General features: G+C 35.9%; 1 protein-coding gene across 1 annotated transcript; it reads left to right on the top strand.

The window, feature by feature from the left end:
- The first annotated feature begins 894 nt into the window (after positions 1-894).
- On the top strand, positions 895-14,223 carry LOC129274295 (putative sodium-coupled neutral amino acid transporter 11). The gene is made up of 10 exons (XM_064108272.1): positions 895-1,077; positions 3,642-3,662; positions 6,852-6,926; positions 7,750-7,884; positions 8,320-8,385; positions 10,394-10,494; positions 11,158-11,231; positions 11,670-11,740; positions 12,324-12,485; positions 14,024-14,223. Exons 2-10 carry the CDS (start codon positions 3,659-3,661, stop codon positions 14,221-14,223), a joined length of 888 nt encoding a protein of 295 aa, XP_063964342.1. The 5' UTR covers positions 895-1,077; positions 3,642-3,658.
- Positions 14,224-22,307: the final 8,084 nt, after the last annotated feature.

Below are 22,307 nucleotides of genomic sequence, written 5' to 3'. Positions count from 1 at the left end.
AAAGTCTCAAATTTTTAAGCCTCAAATATGGGTTTTATTGTGCTTTTCACCGGCATGAATTCAAACTTTTCTACTGTTGTGATCACAACACCGTACACACATTGGTTATAGAATCCCGACTAAATAAAGCCTTTTCTCTATATTTGTGAATTTGACTGTTTCTAAAGAAAATAGTGACCTGGAGAGATGTTTCACAAAGATTTAACTTTAAGTATGACCTAGATTCGCACTTAAATGCCGATGCGTACATGATACGCAACACCAATCTTATTGATTAATAAGCAATAGTGTGTGTCCTCTGCATGATGTGACCAATGCGGTCATGCCGTTTATAATGCACGTTTAAGTGTGATGCTGTAAGTCATACTTAAACATCGTTGTATTTTTTAGCCTGTTGGATTACTACTAATGTGTAATTTGTCTATATTTACTTCTTATATTGTCTTAAAAGATACGAGAAATATGTTGGCTCAATCTGGTTCATTCAAATATTGTGTGATTTGTGAAAGGCTTCCACAGAATTAGAAACCACAAAATTCTTGACTGTGACGTATGCCGCAAGCTCATACATCTTCTTACAGTTTCCTTTGAGGTACCACAATTATCCTTTTTTTGAAGTACACCCCACATAATGAGAAGGCAGGGAGGTTGATCCTGGCAGATTCCCACAGCTCAGCAGATTGGAGTACCAATAATGTCTTTTGATGTAACTTTTCCCCTCCTCTTTTGCAGCCTATCCCATGATGTACCTGCCCAGGTACATGACACAGGAGGACTGTTCCAAGCCTAATAAGCTACAGCCAATGGCGTACTAGCGAATGCCTAAGGGATATGTCAAGAGTGAGGTTAATAAAAAAAAATTTATATAACTATCCTTCTGTCTTTTGCAGCCTATCCCATATGACGTACCTCATCAGGTACCAACCCATGACAAGGCAGGACTGGTCCAGGCCGAAGCCACGGCCGATGGGGTACCAGTGAACGACCTTGAGGAGGGGGATAAACGAGATGTGAGAAGCGGGATATCTGGGGCCAGTCTGAACACCACCAACAGTATCCTAGGATCCGGAATCATTGGTAGGTTTTTCAAGGACTTTGATTCATTATTTATATTATCACTTGGGGTTTTATTTTTATTTTTTTATTTTTAAAGGAAATCCTTTAACCATCGGTGGATTTGGGGGAATTATTAGAAAGAATATTGGTTATTCAATGTGGTTATTCAATGTGATGTCAGGAGTGGGATCATTGGAGCAAGTCTAAACATCACCAACAGTATCCTAGGATGAGTAATTTCAATCATAATGGATCATAATGGATCATATAACTTCAGGGTTGTTAGTAATAGTAAGAAAACATGGGTAAAAAAATTATTCAATGTGGTGTCAGGAGTGGGATAATTGGAGCCAGTCTTAACACCGCCAACATTATCCTAAGATCAGCAATCATTGGTAGGTTATCCAAGAACAATGATTCCTATTCTTTTTTGTTTGTTTATTTTTAAAATGAACATGCTTAGCATGGGTTATTTTCATGGCAATTATTATTAAGAATGTAAATTGCGTCTTCTGACTGGGGTAGAATACCAGAAATATAAAAAATAGAAATAAAATGTTAATGAAATCATAACTCCCATATTCTTTAATTGATTTTGGTCAACCTGTAACTGATATAAATATTTATATTTTCATTTCTGCTTTTACTGGAATCAAATCATAGCAGCCTTACACAAAGAGTTGACCTTTCTCCATATGTTGTCTATACTAGTATTAGTAAAATTGGGCAATGAAATATTAAAAATTCCAACTAGTCTGACACTAGCCCTATCTCATACGTGTATATGAATACAGGTATTTTATATTCATTAAAACCGTGATAAGACTGATTATCACTAAAGTAAAAAAAAAAGTCTTATGAATATTTCGTAATTATCAGTATCAATGCTAAAAATGGGAAATCAGAATTTGAATAATGTTATGAAAATGAACATAATTATTCACCAAAATCATATTTTGCGGGGGAAAAAAATCCCAAATTCACTCCGGAGTAAAATCTCCTTAATAATGAACCCCAGGAAATATCCTACTAACTGTATCTTCATTCAAGAAAAACAGAATCAGGGGTAATTTGAAAGATCAGAAATTTGGGTTAATTTGAAAATTCTGATTTATGGATAGGGCTTATTCATAACCTTGCATACTTCTTTGATATGCAAAATAAGTGCGTGTAGATAGGCCAGTAATAAATCAATCCAAAAATTATGTGACAGTGTCAGTTTTGCTACAATATGCCATATATGGTTATTTTTATCACTTGGTCTCAATAGAACAAAATAATAATGTTACATTGGTAAGAATATTGAAACAAAACATAATACTAGTAGATGGTTTCTAACAGGGAAAGTATTATATAAGAAAACATAACTATGAAATAAATTAGAACAGCACAACACAGTAACAGCTGAGAGATACAGTTATGGATATGAAATTAACAAACATGTTAATATCATTTACAAAGCTAATGCATGACTTCCTCGAATGCATGGTGTGCTGTCAAAAGCTAATCATATCTCATAGATATATCCTAAAGACATCGATATTGTCTTGAAAATTCAACTTTTTCCCATATAATCACTGTTTGGATTTACCATGGCCTTTTAGATGGAATTTAGATTCTTAATTGCCCTCTTGAATTTTCAATCTTTAACCTGCTTCCTGCATGGATCTGTTGCAACTTCAAGAATTTCAAACAATATCTAACTAGAAATAAATATCAATAACTAATTGGCAATTTTTTTGGCTAAAAGTCCCATACATTCGGTGAGGTGAAGAGGCAAATATATCCTGCGTTTTACTTATTTACTTTTTGCTATTAAACTTTAGCTAACCATACCAATGGTCCCATACTTTTTGTCATATCATTCATTATTGCACATAACATGGAAGCTAAGGAGAAGACATCGTTTAGAGAGAGAATATTGCGTAGTTAAATCAAGGAGATAGAGGTGACATGGTTAAATCGACCTGGGTATACCAGTGTTGATTTTACTCATTCTGTTTCCTGCGGTGAAAGTGTTGAAATGAATGACATTGTATGACTTTGCATGACTACATCAATGGAGGAGTTGTAGAGGTAGAAGAATAACACTTCGACCTCTCTGGAAAGTCTTACTTGTGTGGTAGGCATTGTACCATGTGATCATGGAGCTATAATAGCTCCATGCTTTGATTACGTAATTCACATACATTTTAGGCTTTTTGCTGGAACCCATGGTTCCAACATACTGAAAGGTAAATATAAACAGGATCCCATACACTTCTTCCACAATGGTTTTCTGTATTCTCCATTGTTGTCTGTGATGAACTGGGGGAATAGCAAGGAAAATATGCTGAAAGATGTTGTTCAGATTTGAGGGAGAACTGAAGGTTGTGTCCTAATTGTATCATTGTTTGCCTAAAAAAAAATTATTTTTATTATTGCAAAGTATATCATTAGATATGAATTATATATTACTTCATCAATTATTCTTTATTATTTTATTGTCATTTCTAAGTCATATAACATACATATATTTACATTTGATCTCGCTCTCTTTTCTCTCTTTCTCTGATTGTTTCATTTTTTTATTTTATTTATTAAAGGATGTTCTGTTGTTATTATGGGTAATGCATTACTATACTTTCAAAATCTGTCTGTGAATATTGTGGATATTATGTGTAAACAAATTGTAATTTCCTAGTCTTGCATATCTCCCTCAAGCAGACACCGTAACCCTTCCCTCCTATTGGAAATTCAGTGACCCAGTCCAAATACACTACTGATACATGTTTTATGCCCTTCTATCTTTCCCTACAGTTTGCGACATATCTTTATTTTTGGCAAGTAGAGTGCAACATTTTAAATTACATGGGTTCAAATTGAATACTGAAACAATTAAAATAGGTTTTCTTTTTGTACTATTTAGAAAAAGGTAAAGTTTCGTAAACTGAAGAGAATATCTTCAGATGCCCTTAAATTATGAATAAACATTAATGAATACTAATTAAAATTTTGAGTAAATGCGTACAAAATCATAAGAATTACCACATGATTGTGATTTTTTGCATGGTCACAACCCCCCCCCCACCTTTGGCTCAGCCCCTGCTTCCAAAACCATTTGTGCCCTGGCCCTGCCCTCCTGCCTTCTATCTGTATCCTTTTGCTATGTATCCTGGATATCACCTATATATTCAGAATTCAATGACTTAAACATATTCAATTATAGAGTCATGTCTGATATGATTATACACTTTTTTTTTTTTTACTCCAAACACACAATCTTATCTGTCTGTGAATTTGTTGTCTTTATTCCATATAACACAACTGAATTATTGATAGCCCTTGTGAATTGGATGTCTTTGTTCTTGTATCATGGAAAAATTATGACGTTTGTGGAAATCTTTGAAATAGCTGTTCATTATTTGTCATATTCTAAAAGTGAATGAATACAACATGAATTTTTATTGATATTTTCAGAAAAATAATTTAGTGAAAAAAGCATAAAGAATCAAATGGATGTGAATGATATGATTATGGCTGAATTATCTCCAATCTGTTCTCTCCTTCTCTTGATTTTTTCTCACTTTATCTAAACATCTAATTTTGTTTCCTGTTATTATTTTGCTAAATCCATGCTTGATATCCTGTGTGTATAAATGTGTCTCTTAATATCTTGCAGAATGGCTGATTTGCTATGCATCGTTCCCTCGCTCTTATCTCTCCTCCTCCCAGACCCCCCACCCTTTCCGCTCTGTCTTTGTTCTTCTTTCTTTCATTCTTTTTAATTCCTTCTTAGTTTTCCTTGCTACCTCTCAGTATAAATATGTATCTGAGCACTAGCGTACCTACGGGGGGGGGGGGGGGGGGGGCAGAGGGGGCAGTCTGCCCCCCCTGACGAGTCACAACCCATGCAAAGGACGTATCCCTGCCCCCCTGAGGAGCTTGAAAACCTTTTTTGCCCCCCCCTGACGAGCTTGAAGACGTTCATTGCCCCCCCTCCCCTGACGAGCTTGAAGACCTTTTTTTTTTTTTTTTTTTGCTTGTCAAATTTTTTGGCGGACGGTTTTGCCCCCCCTGTGGAAAATCCTAGATACGCCACTGTATCTGAGCTTTCTAATCTTCCTGCTAGCTTTCCCTCTCTCTCTTTCTGTGTCTTTCCTCCTCCTGTCTTTCTGTCTCTCTGTATTTCATTATATCTGCACATCTCTCCTCCCAATCTGAGCTTTCCTCTCTAGTCTTTTCCAAACTTTCTTTTATTACTATCAAGTTTTATAATGGTTCGAATTCCATCAATAATGTAAAATATCTTTTACATAGTTTTTCCATCTTCTAATCCTGATTTACATGAATTTGGGTCATTTAAGTACGGTAATAGAGTACATGAGACCCTCTACTGACTTTCTATGTTGTTATTTATTTCAAAGATCATATCTCAACTAAAAATTTAATATCCTTAAAATGTTAATAACATAATCATGAAGCACATCGTTTCATAAAACAATCATTACTGGGATTCTGTAGCATGTATACATTCAGTCAATATTTACAGACAATTGTAATTTTCATTAAATGATTTTCTCATGAATTTATTGTTGATTACAAAATTACAATCATCATGGAATTGATTGTATAATTCATGTATCAGAAGCCCTAGATAAATAATTATTTTGCTTTGACTATAATATTGTGATTTCCCTATATTGGGTCACAACACCTTTATGTTAAGATTCATAAAATTCTAAGCTAATCATTCCAGAATCACAAAAGAGGTTTAAACTTTAAACCCTCACAGATACATCATAAGTGTGGTAAAATATAAATGAATACATGCACAGTGCAGATATGTGTATCTGGGGAAAATATATAAGAACATATTTAGTGGGGTTTTCAAGAGGGGTGTTAAATATTTCTCCCGAGTTTGGGTCATTGTCTTTCACAGTCATGTAGGTTTTGAACAGTGTATTTGTGATATTAAGTGTTATCATCAGTACAGTATCAATATCATGTATAGGCAGTAAAATGTTGAGTTGTATTTTAAAACCAGTATATTAATTTCCCTCAATAAAATGTTCTTGTTATTTCCTGTATCTGATGATTGATGAACAAGTTATTGGATATGGATAGGATACTTTCTAAGTGTACAGGAGTAGAAAATTACCTTAAACATATTACATAAAAAATATATTTTTCGCACAATCACAAAGTTATACCTGTCATATCATTAAAATATATAAATTATCCCTGTTTTCATAGTACATAACAGGCACCAACTATAATCAGTCATCACCATCATCGATGCTAGAAAGAACACAGTGTCGCACAGTATGATCACAGTGTGTTCACATAGTGGATTATGTGAAGAAAAAAAACCTGTTAAAATACACTGTTAAAATGCTTGAATTCAACAGTGTGAAGATATTTCCACACTGTGGACACTTCGACAGTGTGACTGTTCACAGCATGTTCACATGGTTGACTGTGTGAATATGTGATTCACACTGTTGGAATGCTCAAATTTTACAGTGTGAGGGTGATTTCACATTGTGTTCCACAAGAACACACTGTGGTAAACACTGGGGGACACTGTTCTTTCCAGTAGGGATATTCTAAATCTACCATGAAATCAATTCAAATTCCACTGTAGTCTGTGAAAATTTTCCCCCACCCAACCCCCCCCAAAAAAAAAGTGGGTTGATAATAGTTTGAATCTTCTGTTACTTCTTATTGTCTTAAATATTATCATCATCCCGAATCAGGAGAAGTTTTCCTAAATATTCAAAGTCTTTCCTTCTTTATTCCCCCCCCCCCTGCAGGTATTCCATATGCGTTTATGAAAGCAGGCCTTCCTCTTGGTCTCATTCTTCTAGTGGTCATTTGTGGCATTACAGGTATATTAAACATGTTTGTTATAGATTATATTAATCCATTTTATAAAGTTGCAAGAAACTCACATTCATTTGCAACTCAAATACAGTGGGACATAGGAAGTTGAGTTTCAATTGAACACAATTCAAGTTCAAGTTTATGTTTAATCAAACGACTTATGCTTGATCTTGGGACTTAAATTGATTTGGATTTGAAGGTAACTTTCTTGCAACACCCCATAAGCCATGGTTAATCTAAGTCTTTGCTTAAAGTATGAGAAGCCAAAGGTGTCATAACTTTTGTTTAAAATTGTTTTTTAAGTTCACTGTTCTCTTTCCTCATGCATCAATGGTATGGATAAGTCTAGTTATAATTCACAGACAATAGGTAATTATAGGTGCCACATATGCTTATGAATGTTAAAGAGTGAAAGATGACAGTGAATGGGATGCCTATTTATTTAAAAAGATATCTGTTTAAAAGTTAAATAAATGTATTTAATATACTTTTTGACCACCCCCAGAATGCATTTATTTGATTTTCACAGTGATTCCTGAATTAGAATGTCTTTTTTTCTACACTTAATGTGCATATGCTTATGATTTCATTTTAAAATAAACATTTGGGATGAAATATATATTAGTCCTTATTCAGATTCTGATCTTATTATATTCAAACCCTGTTTGATTTCATTTTAAAGTAAAATTTGGGATCAAATATGTATTTGTTCTTATTCAGATTCTAATCTTATTAAATTGATATCCCATTTTTGTTTATTCTTTTCATTGAAATAAGATAGAAAACATTTTAAACTGTTTGTTAACTGACAATCTTTCTTTTTTTCAGATTATTCTCTTCGGCTTATGATAACTATTGGAGAGCTTACCGGAACAAAAACCTATGCAGAAATGACAGAATCAGCATTGGGAATACCAGGCTATTATGCCCTTTCTGTTGTTCAATTTGTCTACCCATTTATAGGTATTTATATATCAATTTTATATTTGTGCGGTTTTTAATTGGTAAAGTTTCATACAATGCATATATTGGACTAGATTGTAAAATATTATGATTTCACATATCTTTATATTCATTTGCAAGAGAAAATAAATTGTGTTTGACAATGCTCTGTAATTATAATGATGTTTAGTTTAATTCATTTGATTTTCATTGATTCAGTTTATTGAAAAATATTATTATGATTATTATCAACAACAAAATTTGTCACCATACTTGATCATTTATTCATTTTCATATAGCAACTTTTCTATGACTGGTCTGCCCCCTCACTCTCATTTTTTTTTTATTTTATAGAATCCTTTACTGAAAAAAAAAGAAAAGCATTTGCATTTAACATGCGAAAATATATAGGTACTGTATTCAATTGAATCATTTTTTTCACCATTTGCCCCCCAGCTATGATTGGATATAACATCATTATAGGAGATACTATCACTAAGGTCTTTGCAAGCATTCTTGCAGGTAAGATATTTTAAAATGAATTATTCATGTGATTGATGTGATGTACTTCTAATATTCTATTCAGACAAATTATGTTATACCATGAACATATTGTAATAGGTCCATGGTTATACACATCTCTGAGAGGGAAAGCAAATGGTATGAATACAATACTATCATACTACAGCAATAGTGTTTTGAGGAAGGTACACTCTAAATTCCAAGGATTTAAAATAAATCCAGATCGGCTGTGAATAGTGACCAGCCGAATTTAGAACTCATTTTAAATCTTAAGGATTAACTTTTAAAGCTCAAAAGATTTAAAGTCAAATCTTTTTAGATTTATATTTAAATCAACAAGGTTTAAATCTAAATCTAATATTCCGCTGGTCACTATTCACAGCCGATCTGGATTTATTTTAAATCCTTGGAATTTAGAGTGAAGGACACTGGGTGTACTGCAGAGGTGCAAAAATGGCAAAGGTAACACAAACATTTGAGGTTTTAATTTGATGACCAACCAAGGGGCCTCCTGCACCAGAAGTTAAAATGAAACATGATTTCATTGCTAATTTTCATAGGCATTTTTTTTCTTCGATATGGCACTGTAAAATAGACTAAATCTAAACCTGGTCTCGTAGATGAATAATTAAGAAAATAATTTAATAATGTAGAAAGCAGCATTATCTTCTGATCTATATTTAGCCAATTTATTTTTATTTGATTTGATTTATTTATTTCCACATTCCAATAACAAAAGTATATAAGTGTTATCATTTTTTCTCAGCATAACATAACAATAAACAAATGACATAATGAATAACATATGCATACATACATTCTAACATTCTAATTAAATCATAATTATACCTGATATATCTCTCTTTTATTATTGAAACAAATAGCAGGAAAAAGTTATACATATACATAAATCAACATAATACATTTTGAAATGTGGGAGACATCATCCAGCTTAGAGCTTGAAATTGATGGAGGCCTCGAAAGGAAAGGGGAAAGAAAACCAGACAAACAGTGCAATATATAAACCTATTCCAAATACTTGAATAGTGAAACACTTCCACTCATTTCAGTGAGGAATGAGGAATGATTTTTTTGTTTTGAAACAACACATAATGCTGACATTTGATATGATAAAAAATGCCTTGTGATTATACCCAAGGGAAAATTATGTTATTATGAAAAAAAATTGTTACAATTTGATATGATCTGTGAAGCTTTGTAGCCAGTGAATTGCATCTCTGGCACACCTAAATTGTTATTTTAGAGGTGGGATATGAAAATGACCTTTGGGAATTCTAGCTATCAATTCATCCTCCATATACTGAAGCAGGTGTTTTTACAATCATTGTATTGTAACGCTAATGAAAATGTTCCCCATCGATGTGTAATTATGGCATGCACAACGCTCTGCTGTACTCCGTGTGTAAGCCTGAATGGCACTTTGAATATATCATCAATGATTGTGTTACTTCAGTATATTATTATGTGCACCTGTGTCATCTTATGAATATAAATAGAATCCATTCTTGAATTCATTTTCTTATCCTTGAAGATGGTTTATTTATCATGTTATTCTGTTTTAGAAATAAAGATTTAATCTTAGAAATCATAAAATGTTATAATTGTTTCAAATTCACCTTCCTTCTCATTTTCCTTTACTTAATTTATATTTCCACAGTTTCACTGCATGATTTGCTTATTATATGATCTTCAGAGAAATATTCTACTTTTGCTTGTTACATTTCTTACATTCTTGATTTTCTCATACCTCACATTTTGCTTTCTTTTTCTTAATGCCTAAATTCTTTCATTTTTGTAGAGGGCCTTCCTGATAACTCTCCCCCCCCCCCTCAGGCTCCTCCCCTCTCTCCCTCTATTTCTCCCGTTTTCCCCCTCTCCCCTTCCTTCCCTCCTTACTCCTTCTATCTTTTCCTCTCTTTCTCCTATGGAATATGGATACCAATATTTTCTCTTATCACTTATATTTTCTTTCCTCTTCCAATAACAGAAACAAATGTTCTTGCCAACCGCTATTTTGTGATCAGCATTGTTACTGTTTTGTTCAACCTTCCTGTCTCACTCTACAAAAATGTAACAAAATTAGTCAAGGTAGGAAACCATATTTTTTTTGGGGGGGGAGGGGGGGTGGGGGGTCGGAAAGGAGAAATTCCTTTTATTTTAAGGATCGGACAATTCAATTGTGAATACTTACACCTATTCTATTTTGTAACTAAAAGAAAATTATATGAATTTTTCATTTAATTTTCTTTATGCACAATTTTAGAAGTATGTTGATCATCATAGTCTTGTACTACGACAGATAAGGTGAAAATGGGTTTAAATCTAGAACTGGCTAATGATATTGAAAGAGATTTGTTAATTAAACTACTACACACTACATGAAAGTTAAATTTTAAGTAATCATGAATAATAACCCCGATTATGTAGTTTTGAAAAGTGGCTTTGATTTATGAATAAATATGAATGTTTTGTTCTTTAATATTACTTTGCTTAAATGTATTGATTCATTTGTTAGATTTTAGATATGTTTTTATTTCTTTATTATTTTGGGTCATTACATATGTATTTATTCATATACATGGTATTGATTATGTAAGTATTATATATATTTATATATACTTGTAACAAATTGAATGTTATGACGACATGGCCGTTGTAGAAAGCAATTTTGTAACTGATGGCGGTGCTACCGGTGTGAATAAAACTACAAATAAATAAATTATACATATTTTTATGCTTTCTACTTTTTAGATTGCTGTAGTTTCACTTGTATTACTTGTCTTTATAATGATCATTGTCATCGTTAGATTGGCAACAATGGATGTGTGAGTATAAACTTTAACTCATTTTTACAAGTAACCTAAACAGAAAAGGGAAAACTGTTGTTATATCACATACACTGCAAACAAATAGTATGACTGCAATACTGATTTTGTATACTAGTAGTTGGAGTATTGCAGATTGTGAATTATTTTACAGTGCTTTCATTTAGTTAATTGTAGTTTCTTGAAGTTTTGATAACAGTGTTATTTTAGAGAGAAACCAAAAACCGAAGTTTTCACCCAAGTTAAAGTTTCCTTGTAAAATTTTGGACTGAATATTTAGTGGTTATATAAAGCATATACCTAGTGCATGTTGTGTGTCCCATTAAAAATAATAGTGAGAACCAATGATGTATTATGATGAATTATTTGCAATTATATTTGATGAAAGACTTATATTTGGAAACTTGATTTTCACTTTTTATTTTTTGCTGTAAACAGACCCCATACAGAAGGTGCCTGGGCATTTGGAAAACCTACATTCTTTGAGAGCATAGGAATCATCATGTTTGGTAAGGACATTGATAGTGATGATGATGACAATGATGATGACGACAACAATGAGAATGATGATAATGATGACGAATACGATGATGAAGATTATGATGATGATGACGATGATGATGATGATGATTATGATGATGATGATGACGATGATGATGATGATGATTATATGATGATGGTGATGATGATGATGACTATGATGATGATGATGATGATGATGAGGATGATGATGATGATGATGATGATGATGATGATGATGATGATGATGATGACGATGATGATGATGGCATTATGACTGTTTTGTGAAATTAATTCTGATATATGCTCATTTCTTTTTTCTGCATTTATGTAAATTCTTTAAAATAAAATTTTAAATTGATTCTAGGGCCATGTTTCATAAAAGCTACTATTATGGTAACTTTGATTTAATTGGTTGTTGACCATTGTCACCATGGTAGGGCCCATTCGATATCAAAATTACTAGACTTAATAGTGTATTTTATGCAAAGAGACAAAGGGTAATTAAATTTGCTAATTAAATGAGGAAAACCTTTATTTTTCTTTCTTTCTCTTTTCACTCTTAACCTGCAGCTTTTATCTGTCAGCACAATTCCTTCTTGGTTTATGATTCTTTGGAGCAAGCGACTAGTAGTAGATGGGCAAAGGTTACACACATATCTGTCTTTGGTGCTGGTATAATGTGTGCCGTCATTGGTATATGTGGTTATGTAACATTCACCGGCCATACACAAGGTAAGTGTACTCAATACTTGGGTGGCACAAATGGTAGATGGTGGTGATTTTTTACCTGACTGCTTGGAAACAATTAAGCAACCAGAGGACCAACAGCTTAAGGTCCTCTCTGAGGGACCTGGTAATGAGGATTAATGCCTTACCAAAGGGCACTAGGGCACAAAGAGGGAATCGAAGCCGGGTCACCGCGATTTGATGATTCCCCTGCTTTACCGACTAAGCTATCGCGTCTTTAGAATCAAGTTTGACAACTTTGCTTTGAGCCACTTGACCTTGATTGATATTTTACTGTACCTCTGTTCAATCTGAATCTTAATAGAATAACGTTACTTGTTACTATGAGAAAAAAGATAAATGGCTATAAGTTGTCATATAATTGTAGACTCAGCAAAGTGTGTGATGGCCTACATAATGAATTGAATTGAATGTTGATGGCTCCTCTTTCATCAAAATTTGTTATGAAAAAAACTTCTCAGCCACATTCAAGTAACAGAATTTCAATGGCTGACAAAAGTTCTGCATAGTTCATGGTTTTGTACTCTGGTACGATTGAAACCTCTTTCAAGAATAACCCTACTATGGCCTGTATTCTTAAAAGAGGTTTCAATTGTACGATGGTACAAAACCACAAACTTTTCAGAACTTTGTATGTCATTTCGTAGACTAAGAAAAATCCAATTGAATGGGCGCTTTCAGCAGAGGGCACTAAAAGAGAAGCGTGATAATGCAAAAAAAATCTGCATAATCCAGGGTTTTGTACTTCATGTTAAACCTCTTTTGAGAATCACAGGCCATCATGTTGAATGAAACATGGCTGCAATGTTCTGCTTATTGATTACAGTTTACAACAGTAATGCTCTTATGTGCCTCCCAGTCATGTCTTTTCCTGTCTTTTATGATTCTCATCATTCATATAACCTCTGTTTGCAAACCATATATTTGCATCACATGATGCCATCTAATTAAGTCAATACTAGACCTGAAAACACACCTTTAATCACTTGGTGTTTATTTCATGTCTTTAGATGCAGCTAGTAATTAAGTCCAGGATTCAAAATTGAATTTCAAATTGCAGCTGTTGTCAAATCATAATTGCAAACTTGTCTGTCAGACAGGAATCACTCCAGCTTTGGAGACCAAGTGATCATTCATCTTTCAAAATATCTATGATAGAAATTCATCCAGTACCTGCCTGCCAGCCTCTCATATTCAGGCACTGCATATAGTAACTATTCCTTTGCAGATAGTTTGTAAATGATGTCCATTTCGTCTGAAAGTCTCCAGGTATTGTTTGTTGTACCCTAAGAAAATATGTAGTGCGCATTTCATTCCGTCAGGAGGAAATGTTGTACTTTTGACAGTGTTAATCCATTCCATAATTAGATGATTCTACTTATGGTGGCAGCGGTGGGATGTATTTCAAACCCATGACATTGAAGTGACTGGTTGTGCTGTGACCTGGGTCAGATGGATTGTTCTTTTAGTGGCCCCTTAACATTCATTTTGTGTTATTTTTTTATTAATTTTGATATTGTCAGGTGATTTACTCGAGAATTACTGCTATAACGATGTCTTGGTCAACATAGCAAGGGTGTTCTTTGCTGTAACGATCATGTGCACCTTCCCACTAGAATGTTTCGTATGCAGAGAGGTTAGTGGAAGACCCCAGGGGGGGGAGGGCACTTCCTTTGACGAGTTGATACCATGCGTGAAAATGGGGTTTCGAAAAGCACTCTAAAAAGTATTTTCCATGCTCTGAAAATGCACCCCTTAACAAGTATTGGCATGTGTAATCCTACCCTTAAGTATTGGAAACAAACCGGTACCCTTGACCAATTAAGGCGGGACGTCAATATCCGGGAGGGGTGTGCAAACGCGTTTGCACGCCCTCATTACTTTTCATGCACGGGCTTGCACGCCACGAAGTTAATGAGGTTGAATTTGCATATCAATAGAGCACCCTTGCGATCATCGCGGAGTGACATAACGAGCCCGTGCAGTCGCGTTCTGGCACTTCTATTGTTCCCGGGCATTGGGCTGGCAAGCCTAGAGGAATTTATTGGCGCGTGTAGAGAAGTTCCATACCTCAATTGTTTGCCGTGAAATGTTGTGAGGGTGCAACTACTAGTATAATGAATGACGATGTGTGCCGTAATTAATTGGTTGGAAGGCGTGACAAGTATTCAAAGGGACAAGAACCTGGACGCAAAAATTTTGCTCCGGCGAATCGCTTATTCATGCTTACACCTTCGTCACATTTGCTATACGGCGGCCGTACGGCGAGTCAATAACAGCCGTTTTAACATTTTATGTACGAGCTACATAATGTGGTTTGTATAAAAATGAATAAAACGGCTGCATTCGACTCGCCGTACGGCCGCCCTAGAGCAAATGTGACCAAGGTATTAGTACCTGATGATGTGAGCTTCCAAAAATATGTATATAATTCCCGTAAATTCCTGACAAAGATGGAAAGGGAAATAAATTTTGTTTGGGCTACCAGCGGAAGTAAAATGCGATCCGTCAAAGCGTTCGATCAACCGCGGCGACCGCGCACAACGTCTACAGGCGCTGGACCCACTGAATCAGCTTGCAGAGCTCTGTTCGCTCCTGAAGATGTGACTACAACCGTGCCTATAATAATTCCAAAAGCGCTGACAAATACGGCCGCATTGTCACTTGTACGTGATTCCTCCGAATTAGTCCTCAGAAAAGTTTAGTCACGACTCAGTATCGTTCTTGCGGTATACCCGCACGCTTAATATCAGTTTAATAGATACCATGTGCGCGCAAGCATACACAATACAAGGTACTTGAGGCAGAGCTTTGCCGCTATGAAACAAAATTCTCTTTACGCTACGTATAGCTCCAATAGCTCTAGCTTTTGCAGTAGCGTACGCAGAATTTTTGAAAGGTAGAGTTCGAGTTCAATGAAAATTTGACAGAGGTTTTCACTCCCCCCCCCCCATTAGGTCTTTACATAACAAAAAAATTACAAGCAATTTTTCTTTAATCTAAGTGGAGGGGGGGGGGTGAACTCCTGCAACATTCCCTGACCTTACCTCGGTCATTTTTGCTCTATGACGGCCGTGCGGCGAGTCAAAAACAACCGTTTTAACATTTTTTTTTGTAATAGCTACAAACACGTGGTCTGAATAAAAATGGATAAAACGGGTGTTTCCGACTCACCGTACGGCCGCCGTAGAGCAAATATGACCGAGGCATTGGGAACGCAAAATCATGAGGATGGAAACTTGGATAAAGCAATGTTCATTATTCAATATTTGTTATGACTTCTCTTAATATCATGAAATGGCTGAGCAAATTACTTGTATATTTCTTAAAATAACTCAAAATGATGAAGAAACGAGTATTGATTTGAAATTATGAAATGATGAAGATTGACTTGCATTTTTACATTACAAATTTTTATTTTGCTTCTCAAATGGGGGCATGGACCGACTGTGCCCCCCCCCCCCCCCCCGCCTGCATCCTCCAATGCTCATGGGTACTAGCATTCGTATTTATGCATACAACTTATTGAAATCCTCATCCATTCCCATTTCCCAGTCATGTTCAGTTCTTAATCTCCTTTGTTATTCGTTCTTTGAGTAGTTCGTAGTGGTCAAGAATTTGTTTAAATTATTCTCAAGACCCCAATGCACTTGAGTTACTTCGTTTTAGGAAAGATAACTCTTAAAGTCCCTTTGAAGCTTTGAAGTGAATGCCCCGGAGCGACTTGAATGGGTTCGATTAACTACACCGTCTCGCGTGTTGCGAACAAAGAAGGTGTGAAAATTACAATTAACAACTAACAATAGGAAGAATCCGTTTCAACTGAAGTTACGCAACGATCTCTGATAATCTCTAATTGTGCTTTCTTGACCCCAATGAATCCTCCCAAACCACATTGTCCAATGACGGAACTACTACAAGTAGTCAGCGTTTGTGAAAACGGAATGATGATCGAGGATGATATAATGGTGATGGTAATAATGATGTTGGTGATAATGAAGAAGGATAAGGAGGGTGAGGATGAAAGCGGTGGTAATGATGATGACGATAATAACATTTTTTTGTTTTTTAATCTATAAACATAATGATGTGTGAATAAAAAAAGACATTATGATCGTGATGATGACATCGAAAAGAAAGGTAATGATGGCTGATTATGATAATGGTGATGATTATGATTGTAATCCCAACGATGATGGCAATGACAAGAATGGTGATAATAATTATAATGTTGTTATAATGGTGATGGTAATAATGATCGTAATTGATCACGAGAATATTTATTACGACAAGATTGATGATTATGGTAGCAATATAGTGATGATCAGAGGATAATATTTTGCTGTGGGGGACAATAATGATGCACCCCATGAACAAAGGATATATCCTCTGCTCCGCCGCCCGCGGTGATGATTTATTAATGTTTTATAATGAATTTATTAATGTTTTATGATGATGACGGTGATAATGACAGTGATGAAGGTGCTGAGATTAATTATGATAATAATCCTAGTTTTGATGATTACAATGATTATGATTATGGCGATTGTGATGGCATGACAGTGGGGGAAGGGGCATGCTTGTCGAGATTGAATTTCATTTGAAAATTAAAGGTAGGTCCTAGACTGAACAGTTTCATGAGTGTTTCTCACCAAGGCGAACTTCTATACTTCAAGCTAATTACGGAGCTGCAACTCTCTTTAGTTGGTTCGAGATTCGACCCATGAACCTCATATACAGAGAACGAATGATCAATAACCAGGTAACATAATGGTATACGATGTCAATTATGGACGAATTTTTCTCTTTTATTATGTCTATTTATCGTATGGTTGACATCACAATGAGGCAAAATTTGATTGCATGGTGACTTCTTAAAAAAAATCCTAAGTTTGGGATTTTTAAGGGGAAGGTAACACTTATGCTGGATTTTCCCCAACAAATATGATTTTTGAATCTTGTAAGAATGATGGTTGAGTGAACTGTAAATTTAGTGTAGCCTATTCATCTTGTAGACCTAAGCAGTGTGTTTTGTGAGTCGGAGTAATGTGATGGTACCTTTTACAAGCGAGAGGGCGAGATATGGTAAGACTTGGTTGAAAGGGCATTCATCATCTTTTTGTCATTTTACAAATAAAATTCTTATGTATCTCCACCCCCCCCCCCCTCAATTTCCCAGACCCCTCTCACTTCCTGGATGGTAGCCTATTCAAAACTTATTTGCCACTGAAGTGACCAGTGGCTGATAGTCATTTTTTTTTCTTTTTATTGAATGATTACCAAGAAATTGACTTGATTATAATTTATGAAATACTTTATTGAAAAACTGAATGTTTGATTGATTACATTGCCCATTGAAATAGTTGATTTATTGATAAATTGTTGATTGATAGGAAAAGTTGATGCCCCAATTATCATTATAATTAAATTAACATTCTGCTCTGGACTTCACGCGTACATGACAATAAAAATCAGTCACTCAACAGAAGGGGAGGGCGAGAGAGGGGGAGGGGGCCTAAAATGTTCTGTTGACCCTTTTTCCATCAACTTCTCCCACTTACGTCAAATCTCACCCCCTATTTTCCTGACTCCAATGAACACATTGCTGAGAGCCACATGATAATGTTGAAATGTTGCCCAAGATGTGTAATTTTGTGTAATTTTTGTTCAATTTAATAATTCATGAAACTTGCTTAAACATTCATAACTGGTTGATCAATAATTTATCACAACGCCCTTAACATTGCAAGTTCCAAAGCCAAATGATTTGCCCCTCAAAAACTGACAAAAAATGGAAGGCTAATTCCAGCCCAGCATAATTATCATACCATTTGTTTCAGTAAGCAGTGTTCGCTCAATCGTGATAGTATTTCAACTTTTTGGTGTCATATGAAAGTTGATTTTAATGGCTTCCATAACATGCAAGTCTTTCCCCCCAAAGTGATATCTTTTTTATTTGGCAGCCATTTCAAAAGTGTATAGTTTTTTTGTGGGGGCGCACTGTGGTAGTAGAAGGGAATAGTTATAATGCCCGTAAAAGAAAAAAATTATAAAATAACCAGAGAACCAAATAAACGAAAAATCCATACGGCAAAGTGAAAATAAAAGATCAATACAGTCGAGCCATAAGAGAAAAATTACGAGGAAATTAATTACGTGCAAGTCAAATATCTTCAGAAAATTTTAATACAATTAGAGCCAGGGGAGGGGGGGACTTACGAAATAAGGTATACGGGGATGTGCCCTTCAATAGAATGACATCACGAACCAGCAGCAGTGGGCCTTGAACCGATTTGTCTATGCTTATTTATGTTTTATAAATAAATTATCACATACAAATCCTTTACATCAAATGTTCGCCATAAATTACACATCAATGATAATTGATAATATTTACTAGGCCAATATTTACATAAGATTGAAGTGATCAGGAAAATGAACAGAGAAAAAAAAAAGAGAAGCCAGAGTACATTTCATTAAAACAATATCATACTTTTACTGTAGTCATTTACATCGCATTGCATGCCTATATTTATTTTTATTATAATGTGATGTTTGTTTTTAAACTTTGAATAAATAAACTTGAACTTGATTTTGATACAGTGACCTGAATGTTTTCATAATTTTATATGGCCAACCTCTCCTTCCGGCCCTACCGTTCTATTATGTTTCTTCCTCCCATTACAGATCCTCTTCCTCTTTTTCTCCCTCCATCTCGAGTAATCACTTTCTTCCTTTCTCACTGACAATAGGGAAGGGGTGCAGCTCCGATCACCTCCGTACATCGAGAGGTACACATCGACAGGGCAAAAAAAAAAATCCTTTTAATGGAGACCACCCTGCTGATGTCCACGTTTAATGAAGTGCATATACTTTCACAGTATTGACATTTCGGTTACAGCCCGATAGACCGCGGGTCCGATAGTCCGCGGGTCCGATAGACCGCGGGTCCGATAGACCGCGGGTCCGATAGTCCGCGGGTCCGATAGTCCGCGGGTCCGATAGACCGCGGGTCCGATAGTCCGCGGGTCCGATAGACCGCGGGTCCGATAGTCTGCGGTGTGTGTAAAATTATGATCAGGATATAGTGAGATCCAATGCCATCAAGAGGTCAAAAGGCCAATGATACGAGTCCATAGGGTTCTATAACGATGACCCAAAGGACAATCGCCCCCTGACATCTACTTCAAGGAAAATATTATCCCCATATTTTTGTCGTCAGGGACTGTTACCCCCCCCCCCCCGGAAATTTACCCTCTAGACACCATACGGAGCCTCTAAAATGCCATCGACTTGACGACGTGGCGAGATACTTTATCTTGCCATGTCGACTAAATAAGCTTATTATGTCCGCATGGCGCGATACGTTATCCTGCCACTTATAAAAAGTTATATGTCAACATGGCGAGATATTTTATCTTGCCAAGTCGACTTAAATAAGTTACATGTCAACATAGCGATATATCGGGACTTGTACACTTCATATCTCGCCATGTGGACATATCGACTTGACAAGATAGAATATATCGCTATGTCGAAATAATAAGCGTATTAATTACTTAGGCGGGGGGGGGGGGCCTTTCCCCCCTAAATTTGAGGTGGGGGACGGTCCCCCCTAGATTTTTAGTTGAGAACCTTTTTTTTGCTTGTCAATTTGTTTTCTACGCCCCCCCTAAATTGAGGTGGACCCCCCCTAAAATCTTTTTGTCCCCCCCCCCTAATTTTGGTTGATAACCTTTTTTTTTCTTGTCAAAAAATTTTGGTGGTCCTTCTTATAAATTTTAGTTGACTTGCTTGTCAAATTTTTTACCTGTGTCCATCCCAAAATTTCAGGTGGAACCCCCTAAATTTTTTTGCCTTCTGCCGCCAATGATTAATTAAGACATGGCAAGATAAAGTACCACGCCATGTCCGTACTAGGGGTAATTATCCGGGGTAATTGTCTGGAGGGTAAATTTCCGGGGGGGGGTATCAGTCCCCGGCGGTAAAAATATGGGGATAATATTTTCCTTGAAGTAGTTGTCAGGGGGTGATTGCCCTAATTGGGTTATTGTTATAGAACCCAGGCGCGGATCCAGGATTCTTTCTTCTTTCCCCTTTTCTTCTCCATTTTTTTCTTTGTCTTTCCTTTCCCCTTTTTCTTCTCTTTTTTTCTTCTCTTCCTTTCTCCTTCTTACTCTCTTTTCTATTCTCTTCTTTTCCCATCTTCCTCTTTTTTTATTCTCTCCCTTTTCCCCTCTTCTCCCCTCTTTTTTGAGCTGGGGGTGGGGGGGGGGTGAGGCAGTTCCCCCTCGGCCCCCATGGATCCGCACCTGATAGAACCCCATGGCCTCGTATCATTTGACCTTTGGACCTCTCGATGACATTTGATATATCTGATCATAATTTTACACACACTGCGGACTATCGGACCCGCGGTCTATCGGACCCGCGGTCTATCGGAGCCGCGGTCTATCGGGATGTCCCCGACATTTCAGAAACTTTTTAACATTTGCTAAGATTTGAAGTACACGAGACGACACTCAAAACTTCTTTTCTAAAATCTTGTACCATTATTTGAGAACTCGGTGTAAATACCAATAAATCATGTAATGGACCTCAGCACTCTTCATGTAGTCAGCATGTTCGATTGATACACGTTTGTAAAAAGTAAAACACACACATTAATTATACAATTGATTTATTTGTTTTCTCATGTCTTAAAGATAAAATAGACCTATGTTTTTATCATAAAGACCAGCCGCCATTAACAAATTTAATAAATATCATCCCGTGTCTTTTCTTTGATCATGTAATGTTTAGAAACATAGCTGCTGCATAATTAGTGTGATTCATTTTTGTTTTGTCAAAATTATCTCATCGGCGATTCCGTTAAAAATGCCCTATAATGGGACCTAGAGTTACATGTATATTTGTATTTTACGTGCATTAAAGCCACCGACAAGCTATGAATCGGCTTGGAGAAGACATGCACGCAACTATAATAGAGTCTATAACCATGGACCTACTAGTACACAGTAGTAACATACAGACAATGAGGCATTCAGCATGTTCAGGGTTTCACATTCAAACCGCTATACGCATTCTATAGCGTAACTTCAATTGAAACGGATTTTTCCTATTGTTAGCTGCTTTGTGATTTTCACACCTTCATCCATTGTTCTCAAAACGTGCTAGACGGCGTAATTGACCCAATTCAGGTTCAAGGGGTCGTTATATAGGATCGTTGACTTCAACCAAGGACCTATAGATGTACAGTGCAGGCACATTATGGCCCACTCTAGACCGTTGCATGAAATCACCCGAAATATCTTAAATATTCATGAATGCATAATGAGGGCGCGAAATCTGATGATATTATGGCCTGAAATCTGGACATTTCAAGCACCTTTGTAACTATAAATATGATGCATCAAGTTAATATATTTAATCATTAATGCGAACGCAAACCGTGAGCCAATTTTTTTGATAAACTGTCATGAAAAGGGGATTTCAAGTAGTTTGTTGTATAATCAATATTGAGACATACATAACTCGCCAATCAAAATGCAAGCGTGCAGCGCTATATAGCTGAGGCGCGATAGCTCAGTCGGTAGAGCGGGGGTTTCGGATTCCGGTGAACCGGGTTCGATTCCCAAGTGGTGCGCTAGTGCCCTTTGGTAAGGCATTTATCCTCATTACCAGGTCCCTCGGAGAGGACCTTAAGCCGTTCGTCCCCTGGTTGCTTGTTCACATGCATTCGTGCTTTCTTAGCAGTCAGGTAAAACAACCTCGGTATAACCTTGATACGATTTGTCACCTTCAAAC

This window comes from Lytechinus pictus, chromosome 13 (assembly GCF_037042905.1).
Source record: "Lytechinus pictus isolate F3 Inbred chromosome 13, Lp3.0, whole genome shotgun sequence".
In the NCBI taxonomy this organism is placed as follows: domain Eukaryota; kingdom Metazoa; phylum Echinodermata; class Echinoidea; order Temnopleuroida; family Toxopneustidae; genus Lytechinus; species Lytechinus pictus.
This window is presented reverse-complemented; position numbering and strand designations above follow the sequence as displayed.